The sequence below is a fragment of the Nuphar pumila genome, chromosome 12, assembly GCF_984573655.1.
Source record: "Nuphar pumila chromosome 12, dmNupPumi1.hap1.1, whole genome shotgun sequence".
Taxonomy (NCBI): Eukaryota; Viridiplantae; Streptophyta; class Magnoliopsida; order Nymphaeales; family Nymphaeaceae; genus Nuphar; species Nuphar pumila.
Window position 1 is genome coordinate 20,052,596 of NC_143260.1, and position 16,988 is coordinate 20,069,583.

The 16,988-nt window shown below is 39.0% G+C and overlaps 1 protein-coding gene across 1 annotated transcript; it reads right to left on the reverse strand.

The window, feature by feature from the left end:
- Nucleotides 1-9,360: 9,360 nt before the first annotated feature.
- LOC149820227 (GDSL esterase/lipase 7-like) lies at nt 9,361-15,728 on the reverse strand. The gene is made up of 3 exons (XM_089981771.1): nt 15,354-15,728; nt 10,255-10,485; nt 9,361-9,456 (listed from the first exon to the last, which is right to left on the reverse strand). Exons 1-3 carry the CDS (start codon nt 15,726-15,728, stop codon nt 9,361-9,363), a joined length of 702 nt encoding a protein of 233 aa, XP_089837897.1.
- Between the last annotated feature and the right edge of the window lie 1,260 nt (nt 15,729-16,988).

Genomic DNA, 16,988 nt, shown 5'->3' on the forward strand with positions numbered 1-16,988 from the left:
ACCTTTTGCAACAAGCCTAGCCTTGTACCTCTTCACATGACCTTTAGAGTCTGTTTTGGTTTTATAAACCCATTTACAACCAACATGTCTAACTCCATCAGGTCGAGGTACAAGATCCCACACTTGGTTCTTTGCCATAGAGTCAAGCTCTTCTTTCATGGCATTGATCCAATGTGTTGATCTTTCACTTTCAATGGATTCTGCAAATGTGAAGGGATCTTCATCAATGTCTATGAAATCATTTGACACTTGTAAATACACCACATAGTCCGGATGGATATCAGATTTCCTAATTCTGGTGGACCTCCATACAGGTGTTACAGGTGGTTCAAAATGAGCCTCTGTATCCTGTTGTTGTTGTATATCCTCATGAACAACCAGATCTATTTGGGATTGATGTTCATTGACTGAACTTTCTCTTACATTACTCGAAGGAACAATGATATAGAAAATCGGGTCTTTATCCTTAGCAGGTGTGAAACCTGAATCCTGCATTTCCTCAAAATCAATATTTTGAGATTCATCTATCCCAATAGAACCATTTTCAAGAAATCTTGCTTTATCAGTTTCCACTATCTGTGGTGTATGAGATGAACAATAAAACCTAAAGCCTTTCGATCTTTCTGGATAACCAATGAAGAAACCACTAGTTGTCCTAGGATCAAAAGCTTTTATATGTGGGTTATACAATTTAGCTTATGCTGGACATCCCCATATGTGCATATATGATAAAGAAAGTTTTTTATCTGTCCATAACTCGTAAGGAGTCTTTTGAACAACCTTCGTAGGAACCTTATTCAGAATATGCACTGTTGTCCTAAGAGCTTCAGCCCACAAGGTCAAAGGGAGGTTTGAGTGATTCAACATCGCTCGAACCATTTCTTTAAGCGTACGGTTTCTCCTTTCAGCTACACCATTCTGGTAAGCACTACCAGGCTTAGAAACCGCGCTAATGGACCTTACTTTTGTCCCATCTCAGTGAAACGACCATAATATTTGCCACTTCTATCTGACCTGACAACCTTAATAACTTCACCGGTTTGTTTCTCTACTTTTTTCTTGAAGTCCTTAAAAACCTGAAAGACTTCTGATTTTTCAGATAATAAGTAGAGATACATATACCGTGAGTAATCGTCTATAAAGGTGACAAAATATTTTTCACCCGTATAACATGGTGAAAAAGGGTCGCAGACATCCGTATGCACTATTTCTAACTTTTCATTATTGCGTTTGACATCTTTCTTATATGTGTTAGACTGCTTAGCCTTTATGCAGTCAACACATGGCTCTATATTCGTAAAATCAAGGGATCCAAGGATTCCCTCTTTCACGAGTCTTTGGACTCTCTCTTTCGAGATATGTCCTAATGTTCGATGCCAAAGCAAATAGGATTGATCATCCTTTAGACCACGTTTATTGCCAATCATTGTGTTCTCAATGGAGTGAGATTTTTGAATTTGGAGTTTGGTTCTTAATCGATACAAACCATCACACATATATGCAGAACCTATATTCATTGAATTTTTTATAATAATAAGTTCAGATTTTTCAAATTTAAATACAAAGTCAAACTTATCTAGTTTTAAAATTGAAATTAGGTTCCGACTATAAGATGGAACATAAAAAGTATCGACCAAATCCAATATAAATCCTGACTCCAACACAATTCTGCAGGTCCCAACGCTCTTGACATGCGAACGCATCTTATTTCCTGAGAAGATGCTTCTTTTATGCTCCGTTGGTTCCCTTTTGTTCAGAAATTCCTGCAAAGAGTTGGCAATGTACACCGTGTCACCAGAATCAATCCACCAACTATGCAATAGAACATGAATTAAATTTCACTCATGAGAAACAAATGACTTATTACCTTTATTTTCGAGCCACTTCTTGAACTTCAAACATTCCATCTTCTTATGCCCTTTCTTTTTGCAGAAGGAACACTTTATAGAAGGGCCTCCTAACTGGGATCTAGCTTTCGCCTGAGAGTTTGAACTCTCCCCAGTGGCTCTCTTCTGATTCTTTCTTTTGAAAGAGCTTTTCTTTGGCCTCGACCTCTGTTTATCCTTATGAGAGGCCATATGTGCACTTGACACCCTCTCACCCTTCAATCTCTCCTCTTCCTCAACACACTTAGCCAATAGGTCATTAAAAGACCACTCATCATTATGTGTGTTGTAGGAGATTTTAAAGGGTCCATACTCAATAGGTAACGAGGTTAAGATCAAATGGACTAAGAATGAGTCAGAGATGGCGAACTTCATGTCGTTCAGTTGAGTCGCAATATTCCTCATTTCCAAAATGTGCTGTTGGATATGACTGTCACCAACATATTTCATAGACACTAATTTGAACATGAGTGTACTGGCCCTTGCCTTATTAGAAGTGACGAACTGAGCCTCAATGGCTCCCAAAAATTCCTTAACCGTCCTACAATGAGGAATGGCACCTCGAATGTTCTTAGCCACTCGAGATTGCAAAAGCAACAGGATAAGTGTGTTCGAGTGCTCCCACTTCTCAGAGTCTGCCTTCTGATCGACTGTGCTCTGCTCTGTAAGAGCGGGAGGTTCATCAATTCTAAGGGCCAGATCTAAATCCATATAGCCAAAGTGAATAACACGATTTCTTTCCAATTAAAAAAATTCGATCCGTCTAAAATGGGGATATTACTAGAACCGTTGATAAGAAAGGAACCTGATAAATCAAGAAACGAAAACGGAAAAACATTACTATTATTGTTTAGACGAGACTTGTGTTGAAAAGGTAAAAGTGAGACCCTTTATTTTCACCTTTTCTGAGACAAGCATAGTTGAGCCATTATCGTTTCACTTTGGTGAAAACGACAATACTCATATTTTCTCCGTCTCTTCAATTCTCAAGGATTTGACTTCAGTTGGTGAAACTAGTAAATCATGTAACCAGAGGCAATTCAGCATTGTACCTTTGGGTACGAACATGCTTCATGGGCTGGAATACACATCTACTATCACACCCTGTGTAAATTTGGAACACAACGACCTACTTTTGGGTATAATCGATGTTTTATAAATTCACACACAATCATAATTACAAATCTTAATACGGTCCAAAGAATCCTTAATTAATACGACTCAGATCACTTTGGTGATTACATGAATCTGTCAATCAAGATCTTTTACCAAAAATCTTATTCGTATTATGGAGCATGCCCATGCACACATTTTAATGCATGTATATTCATGACATAATACAAGTTCATACTTCAACAAATATGCATAAACTAATTGTCATGAATTTAGTTACAATTCATGCTTAAATTTATCATGCACAACTTAACCAACGCAAAATACATGAATTAACATGCATAAGTCATGCATTATTCAAAATAAATACTTTATAAAGCATGAAAAATAACAAAAACATGCTCATATGGGTAAAACCCAGAGTCCTCAAGTAGGAACCGGTCTAAAAACACTCTGAACCGGTCTGAAACTGCCCCGAACCGGTCATCTAAGGGTCTGAACCGGTTCTGAACGTTATAAACCAATACTTAATATGAACAAAAGCTCATAAAACCCTATAACCGTATGCCAAAATCTCTGTATCTCTTTATATTTATGAAAAACAGGGTCTCAACATCTCGGAACCGGTGAAAAACTGGAAAGAACCGGTCAAAAATGGCTCCGAACCGGTTCTGGAAAAGGTCGGATCAGGTTCCTGATCTGATTCAGTCTTAATAGTGTTTGGATCCTGCATTCATGGATCCGACCCAGTTTAAATGGGATCCGGGTCTGACCCGACCCATACTTAATACGGGTCGGACCCGACCCTAACAGAAACCGGGTTAGACCCGGTTCATAACTGACTCGGGTCGTACCCGATCCAAATCTGACCCGGGTCGGACCCGATCCAAACCGGACCCCAGGTACGACCCGGTCCAAACCGGATCTCGGGTATGACCCGGTCCATAACTGAACCGGGTTAGACCCAGTCCGAATGGACCTCGGGTACGACCCAGCTCTTAATGGGTCTGGATCGGACCCGATCCAAAAGCAGACCCGATTCGGTCCCTTGAAAAAAATAAACAGAAACCCGATGGGTTTCTGTTTGCATATTCAGGGAAAACCGAAAAGGGGTTCCGCCCTTTTCGGTTCCACGACGACCCACGTCGCTGTAACGACAACTGACGCCGTTTGCCGGCGACCTGCGTCACCCCACGGTGACGCCGATCCGGCGACAGCCCCCCCTCCATCAAAAGACGTCGCCCCACGGCGACGCTTCGCAGTTTCGCCTTCCAATGGCAGAAGACCGGCACTGCCTGCCAGTCCGGCGGCAGCCCCGGCGATGCCAGCAAGGCTATCGCCGACCAATGGCTGCCCTTGCCAGCAAAACGCCCCACGACAAAACCACCCCGACGAAATCAGCCCCCTTCCGGCGACAGGTAAGGGTTTACAAATTGTTTTTTTTTTTGTTGCCGGTTTACAGGCTACTTCGGCGATGAGGTGAGGCTATCAATGGCGCCGGCATGACCGTCGCTGTCACCTGCAGTTTTCCGGCAAAAGCCCCTTGCACAATGGCTGAAATAGAAAACAGAGAAGAAAGGTTTTTTTTTAAACCCTTTTCGCCATTTGCCGGCCACATTTTCAGGCGACGTCTCCGGCGACGATCCCGGCGATAACGGATCAACCCTGGAGCCCGACGGCCACAGGTATATTCCGATCATCCTTTCTTTTTCTTTTATAAGGATTTGATTAGCAGCTTACCGGTGGTTGTCACCCCACGGCGACTCCACCGACGCCAAATCGCCGAAACGGCCTACACATCCACACGCAGCGAAAATGCGTGGCAGCGTGGGCCCATAACCCAATGTAGGCGAAACCCTGTAAAACACAACATGGCTGGGAGCGTATCTGAATTCTCCATAGTTCGTGTAGGAAGTTCGGCGTTCTCCTCAGCCGGTCGACGCCCACAATGAGCCCAGGCCTTAGGTCGACGATGAGCAGGACCCTATTCCGCTAAGTCTGAATGCAGAATTGAATTTGGGCAGGGAAACCGCTACTAGTCTCTCATCATCCCAGTAGCCCCTAACCCCTTATTTATAATGGGAGATTAGGCAGTTACGTGAATGTGGTCTATCCACATTCACGTAACTCCCCCCCACTATCTCCATTACTTGGCCACTTACGTGACCCACTAGTAGGGTGTCAAACAGGGTCACATACGTGGGTTGAACCCAAAAACTGATAATGTCCAACAAACAGTTCATAAAAAGGTTGATATCAGAGCGGGTGGTTTACATTATGTCTGTGAAATGTGGATCTTGATCCCAGTATACAGCATCCCCTGTGCTCTTGCACTCACTGGCAAGAAGTAGGTTTCTCATCAGCAGTGATCATAACTGGGATTCAACTAGTGCCATAACTTTGATAGTCACAACAGCTGCAATGCCTGCACCAGTTGCCACTACTACTACAACAGCAGCAGCATATGGGATTGTTACCTTGCCAACAATTGGAACAACAACAATATATGCAATCCAAAAACTGCAGCAACAGCTGCAACAACAACCATCACCACTGCCAAACTTGGTTGTAACATGGTGTCCTAGCTCTGTTTATGTGAATTAGGAAACCATTGTACAGTTGGAGACATCATGCGTAAGTGCGGTCCATGAAAGGACGCATAGCACAAAACCACATTTCAGCTCATATAGAGAAGTTGCAGATCATCTTAGTAGTTATGATGAGTTGGTGCTGATCCTTTTGAAAGTGAATCAAGCGCAAACAGTTCATATGAAGTGTGAAAGTCCAAGTGCCAAAATTGAGATTAATAATTCCGATGATCTAACTCCTTTTGGAATGGGTTTTCTAGTCATTTTACTTAATATACAAGGTTCACATTTTCCAAATTCTAAGTTTTAAATTGACGGTAATAAGCCAAGGCTTATTAGTCTTTTCATTTTGTTAATGTCTGTATAACCTAAGCTAAGGTGCTATGTATATACATTAATGTTGTGTTAGATCAGCCTAGGAAGAATAATAAACATCATTACCTTCATTAAGCACGTCTAGTACAAAGAGATTATGATGAGCTGCAAAACTACCTGAGAAAGTTATATGATTATGTTTTCTTATAATTATCTCTCGAGGCTTGAAACAAACTTCAAAACCCTTTTTAAGTATTTCAGGGGCCGAGAAGAGGTTCCTCATAGACGGCACATACAACACATCGACCAAAGTTACATCAATATCTTATAACCTTAGCTTATATTTCCTTATCAATATGTATTGTTTCCCATAAATATTTGATGTTCTTCGAACACAAGCTCCTTCATTTGCACCATCCCATCTGTGGTCTTGGCAATCTGACGTGTTGCGCCAGAGTCAATCCACCAAACAGGAATATCTTAGCCTGCAATCAGGCTTTCTGATATTACACACAGTACTTCACATTTCTTTCCAAAATATGCATTTTGGCTCTTATTTAGACAATTCTTATAGAAGTGTTTCATCTTTCTATAGTTGAAGCAATTTCCCTTGGATTTCCTTGTGAAGTATATGTGTACATTTGTCAAATTGTCTGATGGTATATATTGCCTTTGGCATGACTTAATTTCTCACAATTTCTTCTTTTTTGAAGCTTGATTTTATTCTTAAGAAATGAGGTGGATCTATGAGCATCAATGGTATTTAGCAGTTCATTCTTCTTGTCATTTCTCATGTGTTTCTTGTTCTAAAGCAAGTTGTAAGGGCAACTCAATTAATGACAAACAATTTGATGAAAGTCTTAAGCAATGACTTCCATCTCCCAAGATGGTGGAAGGCTATTTGGCATAGTTGAAATTTGCATGGGATCAAGTATAACATTTCCAACTATAGCTAAGTTTTAGCCATTGCAAGCATTTGATTAACATAATTGATTACATTGTTTGTTTATTTCATCTTTTATGTGTTATATCTTTCTAATAAAAGTTGGATATAAGTTTTAGATGCAGAATCATATTTTTCTTTTATAGCATTCATCATTTCTTTTGTTGTAGGATGATTTTCAAATACGTTGATAAAGACATCTTGCGTAACAGCTAAGAGCGATGTTTTATCTATTAAGTCATCCTCAAACTTTCTTTTCTTTTTCTTTCATCATTAAGTCTATCTTCAAGAGTTGGTTTATCATTTTTCAGTGTATAGATGTTTCTTTCTTGAATTAAAAAAATATTCAAATTTTTTCTCAAAATCTCAAAGTTTGATCCACTGAGTTTTTCAGTTGTTACTAATACAACAACCATATTTTTGTTCATAGTCATGATTGTATTAGTGTGAGCCTAAGCTTCAAAGTTTATGTCAAAGTATACAAATCACATGCTAATATAAACAAACATCTAACACAAGGAAATAATGATATATATCTTATAGTTTTAACAAAAATGAGCTGCAAATATATATATATATATATATATATATATATATATATATATATATATATATATATATATATATTTTAAATAAAATTTAAGCAACCATGCTGCAAATTTTAAATTACTAAATCATGCCTTAACCAAGAAATTTAGTCAAAGTATATGCAGCTTGAAACATCGAGGCACTATGCTATTTCAAATTATATAGCACTAACAAGGACTGTTCTAGTTATGGAACCACTAATTTAAAATATCCAAAAGAAACAATGACCAACTAATAGCTATTATGTAGTATATATAGGCACTAAAGTAAATGAGCTATGCCAGCTTTTGCAATTAAACAAAGATTGGTGGACTGTCATAATATTTTAGGACTACAAGTCAGAGTCAAAGAAATAACAGAAAATGACCGTATTATCATTTAAACTAATGCTATTTTACATAATAGATGCAAGATATCGCGATACAACAACAACTACGCCTTCTGCTAGTAAAATGCCACCCACCTGATTTTTCCTGAATTTGGGGCATTGTTGATGATTTTACCCTTCTGCTAGTAAAATGCCATTTTTTTCAGCAAAACTGAGATTCGTCCGTACATTGATATAGCAAAACACAATTTAATTGCAACATAATCTTAGTTGTGAAACTCAATTTAATTGCAAATTGGGTCCCTAGGGTTTTCTTCTTTTATTATGATTATAAACTAAGATGCAAATTGAAAGGTGTCTTGAGCAGGAAAGGGAAGCAAACAGGAAGAAATACTGAATGGCTCCATGTGGATGCTATAAGGGAGTCGTTCTTGTGCTCGCTTAGAAAGTGATTTATGGCAACATCAAGATTGAATTGAGCGAGGCCATAAACATATAAAAACTTAATAGGTGTCATTTATTCCCTGTTGGATTTAGGTTAGGCTCTGATATCACTTTTTGAATATGGTGTCATATACATTCTGCAAAAATCTGGCAGAGCTTCAGCGCTCTCTCGCTTGTTTGGATCAGACCTGACAAGAATCTGATGATACCCGCAATATATGTAACTGAGTAAATAACAATAAAATATTCAAATAACACAAACGTACCTGATGAAGGGCACGACCACACACACACACACACACACACACACACACACACTGAAGGAACTGAAGCTTCACTTATTTATTACAAACCACTTGGATACACTGATCGACTTACATAATAGGAGACAACATCCTATCTAGACACCCATAATCATATTACGAAACATATAATGCGGTTTAAGCAACCACATTATGAGACAGAGAAAGAAAGAACCACAAATGACGACACGGACTCGGTTTACACTTCCTGGCATGGCTTATCAAAATAACAAAATCGACATACGTAAGTCGACCTATGCATGAATTAATTGGGTTCCCTCTGCTGTATGTCCTTGCCATAATTCTTCAGTGACCATGATCCCTGAATCAAATCCGCTGCTGATGAATCTATGGTGAGGTTTGCTAGTTTTTCTATGTTGAAAGGATAGACATCAGTTGTCAAGTTTGAGAAAAATGCCTTCAAGCTAATACTGTCGTATGCTCTGTCTGTCAAACGCAATCCATCGAAGTAGACATACTCAGACCTGTTTTGGCAGACTGAGCCTTCTTTCACGCATCTATCGAAAGAGGTTTCAACCGTTGTCTCACAGCAAGCCTGATCTGCTACCTTATATCCTGGTAACATTACACATCATTGTCAAACTCACCAGACCAATTATTATTATTTTTGATAAGCTATAAAAGTTCTTTTTCTTGAACTGGGTGGCTTATTAGTATATGAGGAAGCGTAGGGCATACCGTAAGCAGAAAGATTCTTGAGTATGTCATCGATAATTCCATAGGGGTTTGCAAAGACCACAGCTGATCCTGGCATCGCTTGGGTTATATTGTCTATAGAACTCTGCAGGCGAGCGTTGAACAGCCTAGCCGCATAGTTGTATTCTTCATAGCATCACGTGATTCCTGTCAACCCTTTCAAGTATGGGGCGCATCCCATTACTAGAATCCCAAACAGCACAAACTTTCGAGCTCCCAAATGATAGACCCTCTGGAGAGGCATTGCCAACAACAGAGCTGTCCATTAATTAGCACTTAAAACAATATGCTTTAGATTGGACACCTAATTGCAACCACAATCACAAGTTCCATTCTTTTTAAGGTAAATCTGAATTCATTGTGTGGCCTGGTGAGATTTCTCAATCGTAGAAAACTCTTCATGCCCCACTGAAACTACTAAGGTTCAAGGAGTTGTTTATCGTTCAAGTTAAGCCAAACTGGACAGCCTGTCTTTAAAAGATTTTTTGAAATTGATAATAAGATGCTCCAAGGGATTTGGTGCAGTGAATGGGGGCCTTGGCCACTAGATAGGTGGTCAGGGTCCCAATCTCACTAGTATCAAGCCCCTTGCATTAATGAGGGGAAGAAATAAGCTCTTGCTCAGCCAAAATAGGGTGACTCCTTGGGGGCCATGGGTTTACACTGTCGATACAGCGACCACAACTAGGTGTCTGATCTCAAGGGTGGTTTTCCATCCTTCATGGAAAACTATTAATAATAAGGGTACGTTCGGCTGCTCCCTTGGAAAGATGGTTCAGAATCACAAGTGATTCAGATTTACATGGGGTCTCATGTGATTTTGAATCTCAAGCAAATTAGAAAGTGTCTCGTTTGCAAAGGCAAATGAGATTTATTTTCTCACAGCTTACCTTCTTATGTTCGGCTGCTTATACAAATTGAGATTCACTTTCTCATTCAAATGATAAAGTGCATGTGATCCAACCGAACATGCCCTAAGGTTCACAGATATTATGACGCTGAATAAGGAAAAAGAAAGACCACTGTATACCTTGAGCTCGCCACTGTAAATTTCTATGAGGTAATCAGTAAATACAGTCATAGGGATATCTGAAGCGTTTCCCATGAAGTATGTCTGCCCGTAATCAAAAGCTCCAGAGTTGAAAAAGTATATGGATTTGGATAGGTATGAAGAAAGTTCACTCTCACTCATCTGGGACCTAAGATCCGGCAGCGTCACATTCTCAAAGAAACTGATCTGTGTGCTCAATGGCATGCCCATCTGCCAAAGGAAATTAAACTTACTGTTACAAGATGCACATAGCTTATAATCGGTCCTGTTATATATATATATAACAGGTGCTAAACCCATTTGGTGCTAAATCCCATACTAAATAAGTTTTTGTGTTTTTTCATTTTATTTTTAAATTCATGTAATCTATGTACTTAATTTTATAGGGATCAGCTCTTGAAGCCTTTGATTCCAACATATAGGCAGTTTTTTATAAAGTTTGAAAAATTAATGGTCCAAAATCTTCGTAAATTTTCGAGGCTCCAAACATGATTTTTTTATCGAAAATACATGATCCAGGTGTGTTGTAAATCGACCATAACCAACACATTTATAGGGCCGGAACCATATAAAAGCACCAGAGAAGCTGAAAACCCATTTAGCACGTGGTTTAGCACCAAATATATAGGTTTAGCACGAACCCATTACTCTCTCTCTCTATATATATATATATATTCTCTCTTAAATTTTAACATAAAGTACAAAAAATATGAAAAATATTTTAAATTCCACCTTATTTGCATTGGATTTGTACTATTTTTCCTCCTATAGGCATTAAAAAAAAATTATGCACTTAGTACTAGCTATTGTCACCATGTTATCCTGTTAATGTTGTAGGGCTGCCCGACTGCCCAAATAATCCGAACACACTTGAATTTTTCATTGCTATAATCAAGCACACAGATAGATTGTAAACGAACTGAACAACTTGTGTCTTTGCTAGGTTTGGCTCGTCACAAACTCGTTTGTGATTGATTCATGTAACTGGCAAGATGAGTCATGAGCAGCTCATTTAACTTAAATAAGTCAAGCTTGAACACAAGGTGCTCTGCTCGAGAGAGCTCATATATATATATATATATAAAGAAGAATGCATAGAATGCATGTACAACAGGAAAGTTGCATAAAAAAAATATACACATAAAACATGATGTAGATATATAAAAAGTATATGTATTTCATGTATAAATAACATGGAATGGTTTTACACAAGTCATCTCATCTCATTTGAAGACAAGCTGAGTTTGAGTTCGACTAGGCTAAACATGAACACGACCCGAGTCATGAGCTCGATCCACTGGTAACTGAGTCAAGCCCTAACATCCTTGTTCCGTTGGTTCAGGTTGATTATTAGCTGTAGAGAGAGAGAGAGTATTGTCTATTGTGGTGGGGGATGAACCACTTCACTCTTTTTGAATGACTACGATGGTTAATAATACTAAATAAATTTTCTGATAATGACTAAACGGGTAGTCGTCTTAGTTCATGGGAGGAGCGGGCAGGTTATATGCCCCCTCCCCCCCTTGGAACACGCATTGTAGCTACAGTGCATGTTAAGGGGTCCTCATTGAGCGCCACATGGCGCTCAGTGGGGTGCAGATGTACGACAGTGTACAGCACCCCCGTACACCCCACTGAGCGCCACACAGCACATGGGGTGCACATGCAACACTCTCTCGAGGAGGAAATGTGAGTTCAAGTGTGGGGACCACGTAAGGAGAACAACTTTTTTATGTTTGGTAGGTGAAAAAGATAATCTTGCCGCCCCCTCCCCCCCCCCCCCCCCTCTCTCTAAAAGAATGCAGCACTCTCGTTGGTATGCCTTGTAGATATAAAAGATATCATGTTTTATAGGACACAAGCGTTAAGAGAGTTAGTGGTACCTCACACTTTTCAAAACTTCTTCAATGTTCAGTTATGTCCGTTAATCCTGAAATGGCAAAATTATCCTTAATGCATGCATTTATAGTTTAATTAATAGTGACAAAACCTGTTGAAAGGCAAAAATTGAGAAATTGATATTTCTTGTGAAATTATTGGCAAAACGTTGGTGATAATAAATATATTTAAATAATTAAAATTGGATTTATGAAGAAATACAAAATAGACATATATAAAAATAAATTCATGTGTCTTTCACAAAAATATCATTAAAAACATAAATATAACAATAAAAAAAATGGTATCCCTATCGGTGCGTATCGACCAATACTCATCATATCGGCAGAAAATTGATATTTTTCAACCTTGAATTGGCTATTTTTAATAAATATAAGAAAATAATAAAAAATAAAATTTTAAAATTATTTTAATGGTTTAAATAGCAATTTCTCACCACTACCCATATTATATATTTCTTAAGTGTGTATTGTGGAAAACCATGTTGGATGCATAGTGACAAACATTTTAAACAACAATTTCTTATTTTTCAAAAACTCATGAGAAATTGAAAATTTTTCATAAATCTCGCATTTTTTTTGGAAAAAAAAACTCGGCAATAAAAAAATAAATTTAAAAATATAAAATTTATTTTTTTATAAGAAAATATTAATAACTCCGCCTGTGTATAACTGTTTAGTTATACACTGCCGGTCCCAAGCCCGGATAAAGGAGGAGGGTTGCGGTAGGCCTGTGACAACCAACATAAAAACTTAGTCATACCCTATGAATATGAACCAATATGAGAATTTCGTTGGGGCGTTCCCTACTGAGCGACGCGTTGTACTCTATAGGTCCGGAGGCAGTGATAAATGGGCAAGGGTTGCTAGGTCATCGCCCGGAAGCAACGCGTCACACCGGCGCCCGGGTGTGGTGTCAAATAGGCAAGGGTTCCCTCACTTTGTTGGACGGGTGGGGGTAAAGAAGTTAGTCCAAGACCATAAAATTAGGTTAGCCACTTGTAACATAGGATCTTTAACTGGTAAGTTGGTAGAGTTAGTAGATGTTATGTGTAGGAGAAAGATTGATATTTTATGTCTACAAGAGACCAAATGGGTAAGTGAGAAAGCAAAAGTGATAGAACCTTGGGGATATAAGATTTGGTATAGAAAAATAAATAGGAATAGGAATGGAGTAGGGATTGTTATGAGTCGTGAGTTTATAGATAATGTAGTTGAGGTCCGTAGGAAGGGTGATAGGATTTTACTTATTAAATTAGTATTAGGTATGAATATTATTAATATTATTAGTGTTTATGCACCTCAAGTAGGTTTAGATGATTCCATTATGCGTCAATTTTGAGAAGATTTAGATGGAGTAGTACAAGGGATATCTTATGGAGAAAGGCTTTTCATCGGCGGTGACCTTAATGGGCATGTAGGCATTAGTAGGGATGGATTTGAGAGTATCTATGGAGGCTATGGTATAGGAGAAAGAAACGAAAGTGGATAAAGGATTTTAGATTTTGGTTTGTCCTATGATATGATCTTAGCAAACACTTGGTTTAGGAAGAGGGAGTCTCACCTAGTAACATTTAAAAGTGGGGTTAATACGAGTCAGATACATTTTTTCCTACTTAGAAAGAGAGATAGGGGTTGTTGCATCGATTGTAAGGTTATACCGGGAGAAAGTGTAGCTACACAACATAGAGTCTTAATTTTAGATCTTAGAATTAGACAATACCGCAAAAGGGATAGACATATGATAGATCCTAGAATTAAGTGGTGGGCACTGAAAGAAGCTAAACAAGGAATGTTTGTAGAAAGGGTAGTTAAGGAAGTTGATTCGTGTCTCAAGAAGGATTCAGAATCTATGTGGAATAAGATAGCGGGTGGCATGAGAAAGGTGGCTAAGGAGGTATTGGGTGAGTCTAAAGGCGGTGCAATGCTAGGTAAGGATACATTGTGGTGGAACGAGGATGTCAAATCATAGGATGAAGGTTGGGTGGATGAAATGGAAGAGTGCAACTGGAGTGTTGTGCAATCGTAGAATGCCATTGCGGTTGAAGGGAAAGTTTTATAGGACGACTATTAGGCCCGCTTTACTATATAGTACAGAATGTTGGGCTGCCAAGAGACTTCGTATTCAAAAAATGAGTGTAGCTGAGATGCGTATGCTGAGATGGATGTGTGGAAATACAATAAAAGATAAGATTTGGAACGAGGAGATACGTAAGAAGGTAGGCGTTGCACCCATTGAAAATAAGATAAGAGAGAATCGCTTACGGTGGTTTGGACATATTCGACGAAGGCCTAATGATGCTCCAGTTAGAAGGATGGAGAAATGAGAAAATATATTAGTTAAAAGAGGTCGGGGTAGGCCTAGGAAGACATGGATGGAGGTGATAAGAAATGATGTCGGGGTAGGCCTAGGAAGACATGGCATTGGATAGAAATGAATGGAGGAGAAGGATTCATGTGGAAGACCCATAATGATTTTCTTTGTTGGTTCATATCGCCGACCCCAATTGTTTTGGGATGAAGGCGTAGTTGTTGTTGTTGTTGAAGAAAATATTAATAAAAATTATTTAAAAATAAAAAATACACATTTTTCACGATAAATAGCCGTTTAAAATGTAAATATTGTTTTTAAATCACGGTATTTATGTTTTTTCATAAATCTCGTGAGATTTTGAAAATCTGGTGAGAATTGCCGTTTTAAACTTTCAGGCAATTTCTCATGATATTATCGCGAGATTTTCATAAATCCTGCGATATTTGTCACTATGGTTGGATCTGCATGCCCCGCTGATTGTACGCGTGATCAGCAGGGTGCACATTAATGGAAAAACTGACCTTTAACGGCGACTGCCGTTAATATAGCGCATTTGACCATGCTTTCTATGTTTTGGCCGTTCACATTACTATATATATACTGAAATATGTTTGAACCAGGAATTTCCAACTCCTTTTTTTTGCAAATATAACCCTGCAGATTTATTGGGCGTGGTAGACTGTTTAATCATCATAATAGAATAAAAAAATGGGAAGACCTTAGTTTTAAACACAGGGGCAGACATAGCAATGCCATTAGAAAGCGATGATCTAACAATCCTGAGTAAAAAAACCACAAAAAGAGCCTTTACTAGTTTGTTCTTAACGCATTCGTGGTTATGACTAACTTAATTATATGTTACTTACATTGGATAATGTTGTGTCAAGGATCCCTGAAGCAGAAGAGCCGTAGTTAACACCATTGAGAATTGCCTTGCCTGTAGCATTTGGAGCCAAGAAGGGAGGAAGGAAATGAGGGAGGCCAAGAAGCTGCCCCAGTATATCCGGAATGATCCTCGCATTGGTTAACCTGCCGTTGGGACCCCCTAAATCTATACCATAAGGCAAATAATTGGCTCTCCATTTTATAGGTTTCACGTAGAGATTGTTTCCGTTTTCGACCACATAGTCCCCAAAAACAAACATAGCTTTCACTTGCTTCTCTGTTTCATGGGATGTTAGAGAGCAGTAAGGAAGGAGGGGCAAGAGAAAGAGGTGCAAGACAAAGGACCACTTTGGCATTTTGGAAAGCAGAGTATATGAAACTCACTCTTTCTTATGCTGCTTAAGTGTGAAGGATGGCGCATATCTCTATCTATCTATCTATCTATATATATATTGGCTGACAAAGGCAAAGTGAAGGGTGAAGTATTAGATTATATAAACTAAGCATCCCATTATTCCACGTTTAGCAGCAGCGCCACACCTTTAGAGAGGGATGATCAGGCGCGATAGTACTGCAGACCTTATCTCAATTCCGTTGAGAGGGCCAAATTCTGCAAAAATGGGATCTTCAGCTGTGAAAGTTTTGTCCCCTAATCATCTTATTTCTCCCACCATGCATCACAAAGCAGAAAATTGCAGGTTGCCGACAGGACATCTACGTTGATCTATTGATAATCGTTCTGAATTAATATTTTAGTGGGGTCCAACTGATCGCACAATGCGCCAAAGAAACTACAGGTCTACACTGTCGGTCAAGGCTGCCCCCCCCCCCCCCCCCCAGTCTCTCTCTCTCGAGGGAGATAGCGAGATAAGGGAAACCCTGTCCGACGGATGGTCTTCATACATAATAAGACTGGTAGTTTTTTTTTTTTTTTGGTATGCACTAATTTATTACAAACCACTTGGATACACTCATCGACTTACACATGATAGGGAGAGAGACAACATCTATTGACACCCATAATCGCATTACGAAACATATAATGCGGTTTAACCAACCACATTATGAGACAGAGAAAGAAAGAACCACAAATGACGACCTAATTTCCTTTGCCACGACTCGGTTTACACTTATGGCTTATCATGTATGATGACACACGAACTAAAAGACAAGAATATGACATGACAACAAGCAAGTGGAAAACAAAACAACAAAATCGACACACACAAGTCTCTATTTGACTCCAACATGATAAGACCGGTAGTTTTTTCTTTGAATATTCTTGTAATTTATTTTGATATTCAAGACCGGTAGCTCTTCAAAAAAGAGAGAGAGAGAGAGAGAGAGAGAGAGCTTACTATAACCTTCAGGGCAGGGGCAAAGCCAAAGTCCCCTACGAGCTATGACCCACATCATACGTGGGCTACCACCTTGACGTGGGACAGGGTAGGCACTCGAGCTCGACCCAAAGGGAGCCGATGGCCCCCACCCTTTCGGCCTCCTCCCATACCCTAAACCTTACTCTCTTTCTCTCCACAATGCAATTGTTGTAATATATGAGAATTTTAGATATATAAATTCAGAATTTTTACGTAAGATTACATAAGTTCGGATCT

Excerpts from the sequence above, each read along its gene's own strand:
- LOC149820227 (XM_089981771.1), bottom strand. The coding sequence starts at position 15,728 with ATGCCAAAGTGGTCCTTTGTCTTGCACCTCTTTCTCTTGCCCCTCCTT. Across the intron at positions 10,486-15,353 it reads TTGACACAACATTATCCAAT|ATGGGCATGCCATTGAGCAC; the intron begins GTAAGTAACATA and ends TTCCTTTGGCAG. Across the intron at positions 9,457-10,254 it reads TTTACAGTGGCGAGCTCAAG|AGGGTCTATCATTTGGGAGC; the intron begins GTATACAGTGGT and ends ATGCCTCTCCAG.